At 43.4% G+C, this 16638-nt stretch overlaps 1 protein-coding gene across 1 annotated transcript in view; it reads left to right on the forward strand.

Moving 5' to 3' along the window:
* Positions 1 to 1435: 1435 nt before the first annotated feature.
* scarf2 (scavenger receptor class F, member 2) overlaps positions 1436 to 16638 on the forward strand; it is a 103224-nt gene continuing 88021 nt past the window's right edge. The window contains exons 1-4 of the mRNA XM_063034102.1: positions 1436 to 2440; positions 3169 to 3227; positions 3314 to 3415; positions 15879 to 16395. Coding sequence (XP_062890172.1) covers positions 2307 to 2440; positions 3169 to 3227; positions 3314 to 3415; positions 15879 to 16395 — 812 coding nt within the window. The 5' untranslated portion in view covers positions 1436 to 2306. The remainder of the gene's footprint in view (positions 2441 to 3168; positions 3228 to 3313; positions 3416 to 15878; positions 16396 to 16638) is intronic.

Below are 16638 nucleotides of genomic sequence, written 5' to 3' on the forward strand. Positions count from 1 at the left end.
CTGTTCAGTCGGGACCATAGCAGAGGTTCCTAAGGATGGCACCTCCTGCACCCATTTCCTAAATTTCTATGTTCTTGTGGCCACCGTGAGCCTATTGTGCTTCCCAACTATCCGAGCAGCAATGACACACTGACTGTGAGCCCTTCATGCACCTGTTGGGTGAACATCCTGCACTCACTCTTTGTGCAGGAATTCCCAACCTGGAATCCATGGATCCCTTGCTTAATGGCATTTGTCTGTGGCATAAAACAGTGAGCTGTTGGACTCCCTCCCCAGTCGCTGTGGCAGGAGCGATCTCTCCCCCTCCCCTCCCCTATCTCTATCTTTATCTCTCTATATATAGAGAGAGATCCTGTCAGATGCCAAAGTGTTGGGATGGACAGTAGTTTTTTGATGGACTGTGGATCATGGATTCTGGGGGCTTTGTTATTGCTTGCATTATGGGTGGTGGGGGTTAATACTTTTGCTGAAGCAAGTGGGAGGGATAGGAGGGGGAAAGGTTGATGCCTTTAGTGCTGCTTGTGCGTGGGAGTAGGATGAGGGCTTTGGGGTTCTAACGTTTTCTGTCATTCATACTTTTGGGTTTTTCTTCTGTTTCAAAGATGTCTGTGAAGAGTAAGAATTTCAGGTTGTATACTCTATACATTCTCTGATATTAAATTGAACCATTGTCATTTCTGAGTTTAGGCCCAATTTAATGAATTTTTCAGGGCATCTAAATGAAAATTAATAACATGCGTGTTATGTAATGAGCACACCAAAAGAAAGTGAAGCCCAAATTCTAGGCAACAGTCACATCATTGTCTGCTAATATTACACAAATTCATCAAGGGCATTGGTGCACATACACAGAAGCCCAAGCAGTGTCTGTGTTGTGAGAAAGTTAACATTTCAGGTCAACAATATTGCATAACACATTGTTACACTTTCCACAGTTACTACCTAACCCACTGAGTGTTTACTGTACCTTCTATTTTTGTTTAAGGTGTTCAGTAACTGTAATACCTTTTTTTATTTTCTAGTACACCCTCCTTTATTGTGTAATCCCACCACATCTAGCACTCATACCTGACTTATGGATTATTGGTAAAGATAAGGCAATTGTTTTCTTCTGCGTTTAGGCAGTACAAACACAATCGAATTTCTTCCACATCAGGCCGAAGGGATATCGGTGGTGTTATATATTTGGCGGTAAGATGTTTGCGATTAAATATAATTAAGAGCCTAAAAGTTTTCGTTACTTGCGACTTGCACTGAGCTGAGCCAGAGAGACCGGGATAAATTCTGCAACATCTATTCTGCAATGGTTTTTTATGAAGGTTATCCCAGATGTAATCCGTTTTTTTTTGGTGGGGCGGGGGGGGTCTTGTCGGAATTCTCTGAACTTGGGCCCGCATTTTGCGGCAGACTGCGTTAAACCGCAGGGCTTCGACTGCATTTTCCGTTCATACTCACAGGTTTGGATTGTGTGTAACGAGCAGCCCATTCCTGAACACCTCTGGGAATTGGCCTGACAGAAGGAACTCGAGGAGGTCACGTCGAGGAGAGAACTTACAAAACTTAAGGCAGAGGGAGAGAGAAAGAAAAAAAACTATCCTGCATTGATTCAGTGCGTGTGCGCGCGCGCCAGCGAATGATCCTCCGCCTCTCTTCAAGTCCGGAGCAAGAAACACGGTAACGAATCAGGAATTTATCTTCCTAAGACACCCCCTCTCCACCCACCCTCCCCGCTGGAATTGCCCTGCCGACTTTGCCGTAGCTGCCAAAATTCCGCGGCCAGGACCCAGGCGAGGGGAGGAAAATAAGTGGGCAACTTTACGCGGCTCTGGGAGTGCGTGGAAATTATTTACTCGCTGGATAAAGGATGGAAGCTTGGAAGGGCGACCTGTAGCCAACCCTGGCGAGCTGACGGCACTGGGATAATTTAAACAAAACTCTCCCTCCTTCCAAAAGAATATCAGTCATAACGAGTTTGGAGCTGTTTTTTACTCCCCCCACAAGGATTTCAAGTATGGAGAGGTGGAAGTAGATCGAAATTGCAGGAAAGGCACAAATCTTCTGATATTCACTCACCGTGGATTTTTTTGGGGGGATTTTAAGAAGTATTTATCTGGGATTACAGTTTGAGGGATGCTCGCAGACTGAAGCCGCTGGATCGGGGAACAGTGCGCTTTCCTTGCGGGATGACAGCGGACTGTGTGTTACGGGACGTCTGTGAAGGGCTGCTGGATGGCTAACGGCTGACTCTCTCCCCCACCCCCCACCACCCCTTTTACCCCAGTCCTCTGCCGCTGTCTGTGTGAGGGATGCTGAGACGGGCTGTCCCAACAATGGATCCGGGCACTGGCTGCTGCCTCTGGGCTGCCCTGCTGTCTTTGGCGACTCTGAGTCGCAGCCAGGAGCTCAGTCCTAGCGGCAGGAATGTGTGCAAGGCACAAGGGTAAGGAATTGGGGATTGGGGGAGCGTGGGCTGAGGTGGAGCGGGGTGGAGAGCGAAGATCTTGAGATCTCGGTATTCCTTGGCAGATACTGGGGGATGGGGGGCATTCTAGGACACCATTTCGGGAGAATAACAGCCGGGCAGTTCCAACCGTTCGTGAAGCTGTTATCTTTGCAAATTTGCTCTTCAATTAAATTTTGCGTCTTAGTAAGTTTCGCCTGCCTCTTCTCCCAAGGCAGAACTCACACGATACCCTCTATAACCCACATCTGGTGATGAGGTCAAATGGTTCCTCTCTCTTCCCAGTGCTTGTATCAATGTTTTGGTTGTCTGCTTCGCCAGCCACGGCGCCGGTCTCCCCCAAAAATGTAGAAAGTGTAAAAATTATGGCGGGGAATATGATCAAGGAGCCGGAGTGAAGAGGTCTGAAGACATCCACCCTCACCCCCAGCCCCCCAGCTCCTGTCCTGGGACTGAACGAGCCTGAACTTCTAAGACTAACCTGAGATGGAGCGCAGTTATTGTTGCTGTAGTTGGAAAGCACGGGGCTGGGGTGTGGTCTGTGAAACCCTGAAGTAAAGAAACGCAGGGGGCAGGATTTTAAAGCTAGAGATTGTTTCATTTGCCGGGAACGTTGGGTTAACTTATTATGAGTGCGCAGAATAATTTATAACGGACTTTGCAAATAAAATATTCTGAAACTGACTTCTCTGTCTCTCCCCTTGAAGTTCTTCTGCAAGTGTGTGTTGCCCTGGGTGGAAGCAACAGGGCCAGGAATGTCCTATAGGTTAGTAACATCAAATATCTTTCAATATTTCCTGATTGTTCATCATGCCCAGTGTCTTGACGCATTCTTTCGCTGTTTCCTTTCAGCTCTGTGTCAGGGAAACTTCACCTGTAAAGCAAATGAAATCTGCGTCAGACCCAACCAGTGCCGCTGCAGGCATGGATATTTTGGAGCCAACTGCGAGACCAGTGAGTAAAACCCAGACCCATCATTGTGAACCAAGTGGTAAATCCCAGCACCTGTTTAACGTGGGGTCCTTGTCCTGCTGAGTAAATACATACTCCCTGCAGTTACAAAATCTGAATCAGAATCGGAGTCAGGTTTAATATCGCCAACATGTGTCATCAAATTTGTCGTCTTCGTGGCAGCGATGCCATGCAATACATAATAATAGAAAAAAAACTGTGAATTACAATAAGTATAATATATATATAATAGTTAAATCAACTAAGTAGTTCAATAATAAAATGAGTAGTGAGGTAAAGTTCATGAGTTCAATGTCCATTCAGAAATCGGATGGCAGAGGGGAAGAAGCTGTTCCTGAACACTGTGTGTGTGCCTTCAGGCTTCTGTACCTCCTTCCTGATGGTAACGATGAGACAAGACATGGCTTGAGTGATGGGGTCCTTAATGATGGATGACTGCCTTTGAGGCATTGCTGCTTGAAGATGTCCTGGATATTATGGAGGCCAGTGCCCATGATGCAGCTGCCTAAGTTTACAACTCTCTGCAACCTACTTCAATCATGTGCAGTACCCCCGCCCCTCCATGCCAGCCAGTTAGATTGCTACATGGTACACCTGTAGAAATTTGCGAGTGGTTTAGATGTCATACCAAATCTCCTCAAACTCTTGATGAAGTATAGCCGCTGTCGTGCCTTCTTTGTAGCTGCATCAGTACGTTAGCTCCAGATTAGGTCCTCAGAGATCTTGACACCCTGGAGCTTGAAATTGCTCACTCTCTCGACTTCTGATCCCTCTATGAGGACTAGTGTGTATTCCCTCATCTTACCCTTTCTGAAGTCCACAAGCAGTTCAAAAATTAGTTACCCTAGTTGTGTTGGGCACGTGGCTGAGTGGTTAAGGCGTTCGTTTAGTTATCTGAAGGTCGCTAGTTCGAGCCACAGCTGTGGCAGTGTGTTTGTGCCCTTGAGCAAGGCACTTAATCACACACTGCTCTAGTGTCTGTGTGAGGAGTGGCGCCCCACACAGACTTCCAATCTGCGCCTTGTAAGGCATGAAAATGCCCAACGCAGGCCTCTCATGGTCTGAGTTGACGTTCCCTTCCCTCCCTTCCCCTCCCCTCCCCTCCCCTCCCTAACCTTGGTGAACAGCGTATAATTCTATGGCCCTGCTAGTTAAAATAACCTTCTCTAATAACCCTTAAGTACTGCTTCTTTCTAAATAGTGTGATCTTGTTGAAGTCCCGTTATCTAATGTCACTTTACACTATCCACACGGCAGCTTTGGTAACATTAACATGACAATTTGCTATTTGCCATTCGTTGATTGTATCGAATGCCAGTCTTTAAAATTCATCTTTAATTTTTAAGCAGAGGGCACAATATTCAGTGGGTGATGTGAGTAGATGCTGAGCTTCCAGCCACGTTTTAATATGGATAGATGACTAAGAGACCTCTGAGAGGACCTCAACTTTGTTGTTAGGTTTGAAGGATTCAATGACCTGGAGAGCTATGTTGGCTGGAGTCAGGGCTTCATGCTTTGACTCTTGGTAGGGTCACCCATGCCAAACAGGTCAAAGGGCAGAGGCCGGGCTAAGAGTGGTCCACTAGGTTCGGGGGTTCAGCTCAGGGCTAACGACCCTGACTGGTCAAACAGAATTGTTACAGAAATGGCAATAATGAATCCTTCGACATCTGAGTGCGAAGGTATTCCTGAGTCTCCATCCGGCACATGCATGACTGACAAAAGTGAAGACTGACACGCTGAAGGAAGTCCAGAATACCACCAGAGATGGAGGACCTTCACTGCTGCTCTAAATGCCAGCGGCGTAACAGGCAGTAAGGAAGTCTGACGAAGAGAGTGAGAGACTTTGAAAGTGGTCCCAGATAGAGGCAGAAAATCTCCACCGCACTCCAACTGACAGCACAACTGAAGTAAAGAGCAAAACACAAGATTTAGAGATGTAAATCTACATTTGCAGTTTCCCGTGTGTGGCCAGGTAAAATGTCCGTCATTGGCCCATGCATGGAAAACTCATATTAAACAGCTTGTGACGAGAAACCCAGGTGAGGACGGTCAGGACCAAAGTGCTGCAGTATCCGAGACTAGAATGAGGACAGGGTTCTAAATGAGCCCCTAGACAAGGATCCAGAGTAGAGCTGACGATTGGGCACCGAGCCTCAGTTCATTGCTCTTTAAATATTAAAATGCTGGTGCCAAAACATGGCCGCCAATTAGCTGAGTGGGCCTGAGTCTTTAAAGGGGCCACGCTAGCTCCATCATGGGCTCTGGCCTCCATAGTATCCAGGGCATCTGCAAGGAGCAATGTCTCAAAAAGGTGGCGTTATTCATTAAGGACTCCCCTCCCCCCCATCATTCAGAACGTGCCCTCTTCTCATTGCCGCCATCAGGAAGGAGGCACAGAAGCCTGAAGGCACACAACCAACAATTCAACAGTAGCTACAAAGAAGGCATGACAACGGCTATATTTCATTTGGGAGTCGGGGCATCTAAAGCCCCCAAAATTGGCATGCTCGGGAGCGTATCGTAGCACAGCTCATTTGACAGATAAACCAATAATGTAATTTCAAATTACACCACGAATTTTCAGAAAATATTATTATAATTTTTTAAATCTTGGTGTTTTCATTTTGTGTTGCCTTTGTATAATGGCAGCATGTGCTCCAGAGTGTCCCAGCTCAGTGTGTGTTAACCACCCTGTCACTGTCAGGGAGGGGGTGGTCTGAAAGATTGATGAAACTCCATCTGGCTGAACTATTACATTCACCAGAACACATTCCCATCTACGTTTAGTGTTTTATAGGAGGAAGTCCATAATTGATTGCAGAGGTGCATCTTTAGTCTTATAAAGTCACCCTGTATGTATTGGTGTTGTCTTATTATTGCCTTGTATACTGAGATGTAATGAAAAACTTCTGCTTGCGTGCCATCCGGGCAGATCTCGCCGTACGTGATTCCGTTTATTTATTGATTGATTGAGATGCAGCACGGAATAGGCCCCGCTGCCCAGCAATCCCCTGATTTAATCTGAGCCTAATCACAGGACAGTTTACAACGACCAATTCATCTACCATCCCATACACGAAGGCAGCTTAAAAATATAATGCAATGCAGAATTTGTGTAGCACACACTCGCTCAGAATGCTGGGGGAACTCGGCAGGTCAGGCAGCATCAATGGAGAGGAATGAACAGTTGAAGTTTCAGACTGGGATCCTTCATCGGGACTCATGAAGAATCAGCAAACTAGTGTGCAGCGGTTACAGAGGGGGTGTGGTATAGATAAACAAATAAATCACAAGAAGATGGAGTGGCGGATCAAGAGTTCATCTTAACAATTGAGAGGTCCGTTCAAGGGTCTGATAATGGCAGGACGGGAACTGTCCTTGAATCTAATGGTAGGTGCTTTCAAGCTTTTGTATCTGGTGCCTGGTAGGGGAGGGTTGGGAGTATTGGCTGCATTGTTATCTGATCACTGCAAAATATGGAATGCGAAATAATTTTGTACAGAATCCCAGACTCGTAGAAAGTAATAGCACAGGCTGAATGTATTGAACGCATCCTCGTCCACGTCAGATGAGAAAGATTTATTGAGGCCATTTGCACTTTCCAGCTCTCAGTCTGTAACTTTCAAATTAGAGCTCATTAAGTGCTCTGCGATGTTATCTTGCAGTGTGATGAGGCTTTCTGTTGTACTTCGAGGCAATGACTTCCAGACAGCTGCAAATATTCCCCCCCACCCCCGCTTCCTTTCCTTTCTTGATCCTTTTACCTTAAACCAGGGGTTCCCAACCTTATTTTATGCCATGGACTCCTACCATTAACTAAAAGGCCCGTGAACCACAGGTTGAGTTCAGAGTTCAGAGTTCAAAGTAAATTTTATTATCAGAGTATATATATGTCACCACGTACAACCCTGAGATTCTTTTTCCTGCAGGCATACTCCACAAATCTGAAGGATAGTAGCTGTAAACAGGACCAATGAAAGGTGAAGTAGAACATAGAAGGCAACAAGCTGTTGAAATGCAACTATAAATAAATAGCAATAAATAACTGGAGCATGAAATGACATAGTCCTTAAAGTGAGATAATTGATTGTGGGATCATCTCAATAGGTGAATGTAGTTATCCCCTTTCGTTCAAGAGAATGATGGTTGAGGGGTAGTAACTGTTCTTGAACCTGGTGGTGTGAGTCCTGAAGCTCTTGTGCCTTCTACCTGATGGTGGCAGCGAGAAAAGATCATGGCCTAGGTGGTGAGGATCTCTGATGAAGGATGCTACTTTCCTATGACAGCGTTTCATGTGCTCAGTGTTTGGGAGGCTTTACCCATGATGTACTGTGCCGAATACACTATCTTTTGTAGAACCCCTGCCTTGAATGGTACCTGCTCTCCTAAATAAATAGCGATGATTACTGGCGTTTTAGCGTCAGTGTCATGCAGCAGACAGAAGTCCAAAGGCTGATTCAACTAGATTTCTTTTCCAGAAGGATTGGTAGTAAGTTGCAATCGAGATTTAGTTGCATTAAGTGCGAATTCCTGTGCAGTGGAACAAAAAAGGATTAAACACTGGAGGAAAGCAAGTTGGCTGACCGTCATCAGAGATTCAGCAAATGCAGAATGCAGGTACAATGATGAAAACTGTAAAAAAAAAGAAGTTTCCTAATGAAGTCCCTGAAAATTAGAGTGCTAAGAAACAGGAGCTTCTCAGGCAAGAAAGGATTTCATTGATGCTTCTGCACCCATGTTAGGGCTGCTTTTCTTTATTAGTTACATGTGGATTTAGAATCTGAAAAGTGTTTACAGTTTTCCAAGCATGGTCTGGTAATAGAGCTTTCAGGGGCAGGGGCTGGGGGTATAAAATTTAAATTAAAGCTAGGATTTCAGGATAAAGATCAAAAAGTACATTTTTATGCCGCACTTTTTTTTTGGCTCCCAAAAGGCTGCAGAGACACGGGCTGGAACTAGTAGAACTGTGATTCAAAGTCTAAGAATCGTACTGCACAGAAACAGACTTGTCCACCCACCGTGTCCATGGCAACATTATTGTCCATCTACACTGATCATATTTGACCACATTAGAACCATATCTTTCTATGCCTTGTCAATGTAAGTGTCAGTTAATTGTAGTGATTTTATCTGACTTCACCACTAGCTCTGGCAGTGAGTCGAGATATCAACCACTCTCTGTGTAAAAACAAAAAAAAAAATCCACTATAATTTTCTCTCTGTAAATCTAAGCCCTCTCATTTTTGAGATCCCCACAATGGGCAGATTATTCAGAGTATCTACCCCGGTCTTTGCCTCTTAGAACTTTATATGCATCCACCTCCTCGGCATGGTAGCGTAGTGGTTAGCATAACGCTTTACAGTACAGGCAACCCAGGTTCAATTCCCACCACTGCCTGTAAGGAGTTTGTACTTTTTCCCCATGACCGTGTAGGTTTCCTCCGGGTACTCCGGTTTCCTCCCACAGCCCAAAGATGTACTGGTTGGTAGATTAATTGGTCATTTTAAATTCCCCTGTAATTAGGCTAAGATTAAATCAGGGTATTGAAGGGCCTATTCCACGCTGTATCTCAATAAATAAGCTATCCTTCAGGAAAATAAACGTAGCCTATCCAAGTTCTCTCCACAACTAAAGTCCTCTAGTCCAGACAACATCCTGGAGAATCAGCTCTGTCCATACCTGTTGGTAGGTTTATGTTGGTGAAGTTGTTATGGGGTTAGAGAAAATAAAGGTTATCTAGGAAAGGATGTGTTGGCATTGGAGAGGGTCCAGAGGAAGTTCAAAGACTCAAAGTATGTTTATTATCAAAGTATGCAGTATAAAACCCTGAGATTCATCTTCCCCACAGATGGCCATGAAACAAAGAAAACCACGGAATCCATTTGAAGAAAAACATGAAACCCTCCCATGCATTAAAAAAAAACAAATTGCGCAAATGGCAACAAAAAAAACACGAGTGAAAAACACAGATTATAAAACACAAAATCAAGAGAGTCCAGGCATATTCAGTTCAACTCAGTGTTTGTTATCTGCAAGCTGCCCTGATTCAAAATCACCCAAAATAGTAACAAAACGAGAATAGTCCTGGAAATGAAAGGCTTAACATATGAGAAGTATTGTGCTGACTGGAGTTTAGAAGAGTGGGGTGGGAGGGGGGGGGGAATGAATCTCATGGAAATCTACCAAATTTTGAAAGATCTAGACAGAGTGGAGGCAGAGGGGATGTTTCCTACAGTGGGGAAACTGTAAGACCAAAGTGTACAGCCTCAGAATATAGTGTAAGTATTTCCCTTCTAAACAGAGATGAGGAGGAATTTCTTTAGCTAGGGAGGGAACGTCAACTCAGACCATGAGAGGCCTGCGTCAGGCATTTTCATGCCTTACAAGGCGCAAATTGGAAGTCTGTGTGGGGCGCCACTCCTCACACAGACACTAGAGCAATGTGTGGTTAAGTGCCTTGCTCAAGGGCACAAACACGCTGCCACAGCCGAGGCTCGAGCTAGCGACCTTGAGGTAACTAGACGAACGCCTTAACCACTTGGCCACGTGCCCAACACTAGAGGGTGGTGAACCTGTTGCAATTCACTGCCACAGATGGCTATAGAGGCCAAGTCATTGGATATATTTAAAGCAAGAGGTTGATGAGTTAGTGATTAGTAAGGGCATCAAAGATTACAGGCAGGAGAATGGGGTTGAGTGAGATAATAAGACAGTTGTGATAGAATGGTGGAGCAGATTGATGGGCCTAATTCTGCTCCTTTTTCTTATGGTTTTATGCTAGGTGAGCAGAGATGAATGTAGGTAAATCATGATCTCATTGAATGTCACAGCATAGGGTAGGAGAGTTGCAGGAGGTAATGCTGCTACAGAACAGTTTAATGCTGATCTCTAATTCTGTCTGCATGTGTGTAGTATGCATTTTCTTCCCGTGACGACATGAGTTTCCGCTGAGTGCCCCAATTTACTCCCCACTGCCAAGGGTGTGCTGACTGGTGGGTTAGCTGGTCATTGTAAATTGCCCCAGATGTAGTTGATTGTAGGAATGGATGAGCATGTGAGAGAGTTTTCAGGGAAAAGATGAAGGAATAGGATCGGAGGTGGGATTATTCTGAGAGCTGGCAGGGTCTCAATGGGCTGAAAAGTTTCCTTCTTCATAACATGAAAAAAGCTCTACGAATGTTCAGGATGATAAGTGGCTGCTTCTGTTCCTAATATTTCTGTGGTTGGCAAATTTGAAATAAAACAACCCATAGACCTAATCAGTGTGTGGACTGGAGCAACTTGATTGTTACCATGAATAAAGGAAATGTAGTAGACGAGGAATTGTAGGCAGCTGTTCTGTAAAATGTAAAGATTCGATCAATGTAACTAATGAATAGAAGGCTTAGATCAGGGGTTCTTAACTTTTTTTATGCCGTGGACCTCTTTGGAGGTCCGGTGAAGGCTATGGACCCATCTCAGAATAGTGTACTTGTGTATATATAAAATAACATACAGAAGGTTACAAAAAAAAACAATTATATTGAAATACAGTTTCTCAAAATATTGAAGAAAAACAAATTCGTGACATAGTAATATGTGCATTTTTTAATTAACGCATTAAATAACAAGACTATGCATTTAAAATGTAGGCAAGTTAAAATCAAATTTTATATTTTAAAGACATATCAGTGTGAAGACTGTCATTGCTTAGCCTGAATAAGACCATTAAACCGTGGGGTGGTCTCTGACAAAGTTTCATGCATGTCATGTTGGACATCCAATTGGCTACAATTTTTTTTTGTTTTAATGTTACAAACGTTGAAATCCTCATTTGCAAAGATATGTTGCAAATGGAAATACAGCTTCCATAGCTTGCTTTTCAAGGCAAGGAGATCAACACAGAAATCTAAGTCACAAACATGACGTCACCGTTTGGTCGCTGAAGGACTACTAGGCGCAGGGCTGCCCGATAGTTGGCTAGCTACATCGCACAAGCGCCTGCAGACAGAAGGACTGTGATCGCATTTAACCTAGCAGTGGGTCTAGTAACTACTGCAATTTTGAAGTAGTGATGAGTAGTAAAGGATATTTTGATGTATTTGTAACAACTGTAAAGTGATATGAAAACCTCTGTGATTTCTATAGGTGGCAAAGTCACAGGCACTGCTAATACTACTGTGGTTTGTTGCCTACATTCATAATTGAAGGAAATGCCAAATTTCAATCAGAGATTAATGAAAATACAGATGTAATTTTTTTTCCCATCAAAGTTTATGGACCCCCTGGAATCTATCTACAGACCCCTGAGGGGCCCCAAGTGGTCTGTGACCCTAGGTTAAGAACCCCTGGGTTAGTCTGATACGTGAAAATGTGTTAATAATGGTCCAAAAATCTATAATCAGTGGTGAAACGATGTTGCACATGGCTAGACGTAAATGCAGCTCCACACAAGGTTCTCTGTGGCACGGACCTGCCCTTTCCTGATGCAAGTTATTGTCAGGGGTAGGTTCAATAGAACCCGCAGCAGTGGTAGTGTCATTAAAATGGCTGAGCACCCAATCACATTAAACAGTTCAGACATCACAAACCAGGAATGAAGTCAAAGTTTATTTTATTTCAACCATTACATAGCCTCTTAAGTCATAGTTGAGGGAGCTACATGAGATTACGGTAGAAAATAAAGTGTTGTCATCTGATTTCTAAATAGACTTTGAATTCAGAACATTATCTCACTACTTTTCTTTTGTTTCTGTTTTTGCACTAGTTATTTAACTACTTAATATACTGTACATATATACTTACTGTAATTCCGTTTTTTTCTATATTTATCATATATTGCATTGTATTGTGGCCACAAAGTTAACAAATTTCACAACATATGCTGATGATATTAAACCTGATTCTGAAATAAGTATTCTAAAGATAAAAATCCCATATTATTTTGTATTTGATATTTGATATTTCAATTATATTTGAATAATCTTGTGTGTGTGTGTGCGTGTATACACACACACACACACACACACATGCATACATACATATATATATGATGAAGCATTCTTGTTCATTTAAATAATTCATTACAGGTTATATGTAAAAATATGTGAATTACATACATCATCACGCTACCACGTGATATGTGTGTTTATCGCTTGAAGTAAGGCCCACATTTCGGACTCCTGTGTCTTTCTTTCAATTAGTTTAATGTTTACAAGTTACAAAATGTAACACTTAAGGTTTGAAATAGTTGCAATAAAAGATTTATAATACACTTACTATCTTTGAGTATTCGCTAAGGAGTAATGTAGCTCAGAACAATACTAAATACATTAACTAGGACACATTGGGACCTGTACATTTTGACCGAATTAACCGGTTGTGGTTACTCTCCCATAACCGTGAGAGATGGAAGCAGCTGGTGCAGTGCTCATCTGTTCAGTGCCTCTACGACCCAGGCGGGTTGCGGCATCCGTAACCATAACGTAACCGTGACTGTAAATGAACAAAATCAGTGCAGACACCTAGTGCAGATAATGGACTACCTTCATTGCTCTCCTGCGTAAAGTCAAAACTTAAAAAAAAACAAAATGATCAAAAATCATTACTTTTTGAATTGGCATCTGCCAAAATGGATGAAATAACACAAGCACACGCAACTGATGCTATTTTAAAACTATTCACTCTGTAACATCTAGTAGCCATTTCTGGCATTTCCAAGCCTGAATCCTTGAAAGCACAGTTCTCAGAACAGTTCTGAATTGTCTTGCTGCTTTTTTTCTTGCCAACTATCAGTGAGAAAAACACAAAGACTCGGCTGACGTATGTAAAAACTGTTCACTCTGAGCACAGTGTAGTGTCTAATGGCCATATAAGTGTACACAATTAACACTAGTTAGAAACCGTTCAGCAACAATCCCAATTAAGCAGCATAGTATCCCAAATAAACAAAATCCTGGCTATTTTCTTGGTGAATTTTTGTTTTTTAAGTGTTGTCCCAAATAAGCGGCTGCCACAATTCATTGATGGCCCAATTAACCGGAATCCGCTGTACTCTTTTACACTAAGCCAATAGACTATTAATGTATTTTGATGCAGGATGTCTTGTCTGTTCATATGATTTCCTTGGGTTATATAAAGCCAGTGAAGGAAGGCTGAATTTTTTTTAATCAACTTTGGCTCTTCCTTTCAACTATACACATGGGAATTTCTAAATTTGTTATTTTCTCACAATAATAATGATGAATCTAATACAAACATGCCAATAAGATTAGCTGTAGGGACTCAGTCCCTCGACTCTCTTCCACCATTTAACATGATTATGGTTGATGGAGGCACAATTCTGAAAAACTCAGGCAAAAACATCTAAGTTGCACCATGAAATACTAAAGTTCAAAGTAAATTTTATTATCCAAGTGCATACATGTCAGCAAATACAACCCTGAAGTTCACTTTCCTGTGGGCACGCTCAGCAAATCTATAGAAGAGCAACTATAACATGATCAGTGAAAGATCAACCAGAGTGCAGAAGACAACAAACTGTGCAAATGCAAATATAAATGAATAGCAATAAAATGAGAACACGAGATAATGAGATAAAGACTCCTTAAAGTGAAATCATTGGTTGTGGGAACATCTCAATGGATGAGCAAGTAGGTGTGGTTATCCCCTTTTGTTCAAGAGCCTGATGGTTGTGGGGTAGTAACTGGTCCTGAATATGGTGGTGCGAGTCCTGAGACTTTGCAGTGTGCTGGGGTTACTTGTAAGTTGTAGAATTGTTAGAATATCAATTACCTCTGAACTTTGCAAGGGCATCTCATCTTGACTGTTAAGGTAACTGCTCTTGAATAACATTTGATCTGACTTCCAAGGCATCTAGGATCTCACCGTCTTCTTCAATTCTTTTTCTCCAGGTTATGGGCACATCTCAATGTAGGGCAAGTGAGTGTAGTTATCCCCTTTTGTTCAGGAGCTTGATGGTCATGGTATTTCTTTGCTGAAGAATGATAAGCATTTGAAATGACCTAATATTTAAACAAAGCATCAGAGGTACAGAAAGGGCAATTGAAGATTATAACAGGAGTATTGTAAATGCTGAGATTGCTTTTCTATGTTGGTATATTAAGTATTAGAATGGTAGAGCAAGGATACCATCGCTCAGGTCAGCACTTAATTGATTCCGCAACCCATGTATGCACTTTGAAGGACTCTACAATAAATGTTCTGAGAATTATTTATTTACTTGTTTTTTATTTGCACAGTTTGTCTTCTTTTGCACATTGGTTGCTTGCCAGTGTGTAGTTTTTCATTGATTCCATTGTATTTCGAAGTTCAAAATTCAAAGTACATTTATTATCAAGGTATGTATACTTTATACAGCCTTGAGATTTGTCTCCTTACAGGCAGCCACAAAACAAAGAAACCCAATAGAACCCGTTACAACAAAAGAAGACCATCAAACACCCAATGTGTTGAGGGAAAAAGATCATGCAAACAGTAAGAGAAAGAAATAGTATTCAGAACTGGAGTTCATGAAGCCAGGCATCACTGCAGCCGATTGAGATGTCCATTAGTTGTAGGTCGCAGCCTCAATTTAGCACAGAGATGAGTAAACCTCATGGAGTGGCGAGCTGAAACAGCCTGCCCCTTGCCTCTGGCCCCAACACCCTGACTATTTCAATCTGGCCCAGTGCTTAAAACGTCCAAACCTCAAGTCATTTCTTGCTCTTGGAAATGGACCCTGCCACTTCAATATGCTCTCCGGCCCTTTGTTCTACTATGAATCCCTGCAAGAAGATGAATCTATATGGTGACATAGACATAGTTGATAACAAATTTAGTTTGAAGACCATAACACCATAAGATATAGGAGCAGAATTAGGCCATTTGACCCATCAAGTCTGCTCCACCATTTCATCATGGCTGATGACATTTTCCTTTCAGCCCCAATTTCCCACCTTTTCCCTGTTTCCCTGACCAATCAAGAATCTGCCAACCTCTGCCATAAATATATGTAAAGATTTGGCCTCTACAGCTGCCTGAGGCAAAGAATTCCACAGATTCATCACTTTCTGGCTAAAGAAATTCCTCCCTATCATTCTAAAAGGGCACCCCTCTATTCTGAGGCTGGGTCCTGTTGTCTCAGGCTCTCCCGCCATAGGAAGGATCCTTCGCACATCCACTCTGTTGATAGGTTTCAATGAGGTCACCCCTCATTCTTCTGAATTCCAGTGAATACAGGCCCTGCACCATCAAATGCTCTTCATATGACAAGCCCTTCAATCCTGGAATCATCCTCGTGAACCTCCTTTGAAACCGCTTTGGTTTCAGCACATCCTTTCTAAGATAAGGGGGCCAAAACTGCTCACAATGTTTGGAGTTATAACTACCTGTGCAACGCAGATCACAGGCGGGGTGCCTTTCTCCCAGTACTGACTAAACCACTGTCCTTTGCACTTTCAGAGTGTCCTGAACAGTTCTGGGGCCCAGACTGCAAGGAGATGTGCCTGTGCCACCCAAATGGGCGCTGTGCCGACTCGACGGGTAAATGCACCTGCAACCCTAACCGCTGGGGCCCGACCTGCAACAAGCTCTGCCTGTGCCATAACGGGAAGTGCGACCAGGACACGGGGAAGTGCAAGTGCGAGCCGCACCGATGGGGCACCACCTGCTCCAACATGTGCTACTGCAGCCCCAACTCCCAGTGCGACCCGAGGACGGGCAAGTGCATCTGCCAGCCGGGCTGGTGGGGGCGCAGCTGCCGCAACCAGTGCGCCTGCAACAACTCGCCCTGTGACCAGATGCAGGGCAGGTGCCAGTGCAAGGAGAAGTTTTGGGGGCCAAGGTGCGAACGCTGCCAGTGCATCCATGGGAAATGCAACCCTATCAATGGATCATGTGCTTGCTATCCTGGGTACAGAGGGAAATACTGCACAGAACCCTGTCCCGCTGGATCTTTTGGGCACGGCTGCAGAAGGAGGTATGCCTTACTGATCTTGCTGTTGCTTTGGTCATCTGGGCGCTTGGTAGAAGTGGTAAACCATTACCCTTATCTCCTTCGATCAAGGACAGCAAAGTTGGTTTCTTGCCATAGCTTTGAGTGCACATGCTCTACCCATTACGTAAGCGGACCAAAGTTAATCTTAGTTTGGCGTGATCTAAAGGTAAAGATGCACACACTTCTTTGACATTAAATGTACCTATTGAAATTTGAGTAATGAGG

This window comes from Mobula hypostoma, chromosome 27, assembly GCF_963921235.1.
Source record: "Mobula hypostoma chromosome 27, sMobHyp1.1, whole genome shotgun sequence".
Lineage (NCBI taxonomy): Eukaryota > Metazoa > Chordata > Chondrichthyes > Myliobatiformes > Myliobatidae > Mobula > Mobula hypostoma.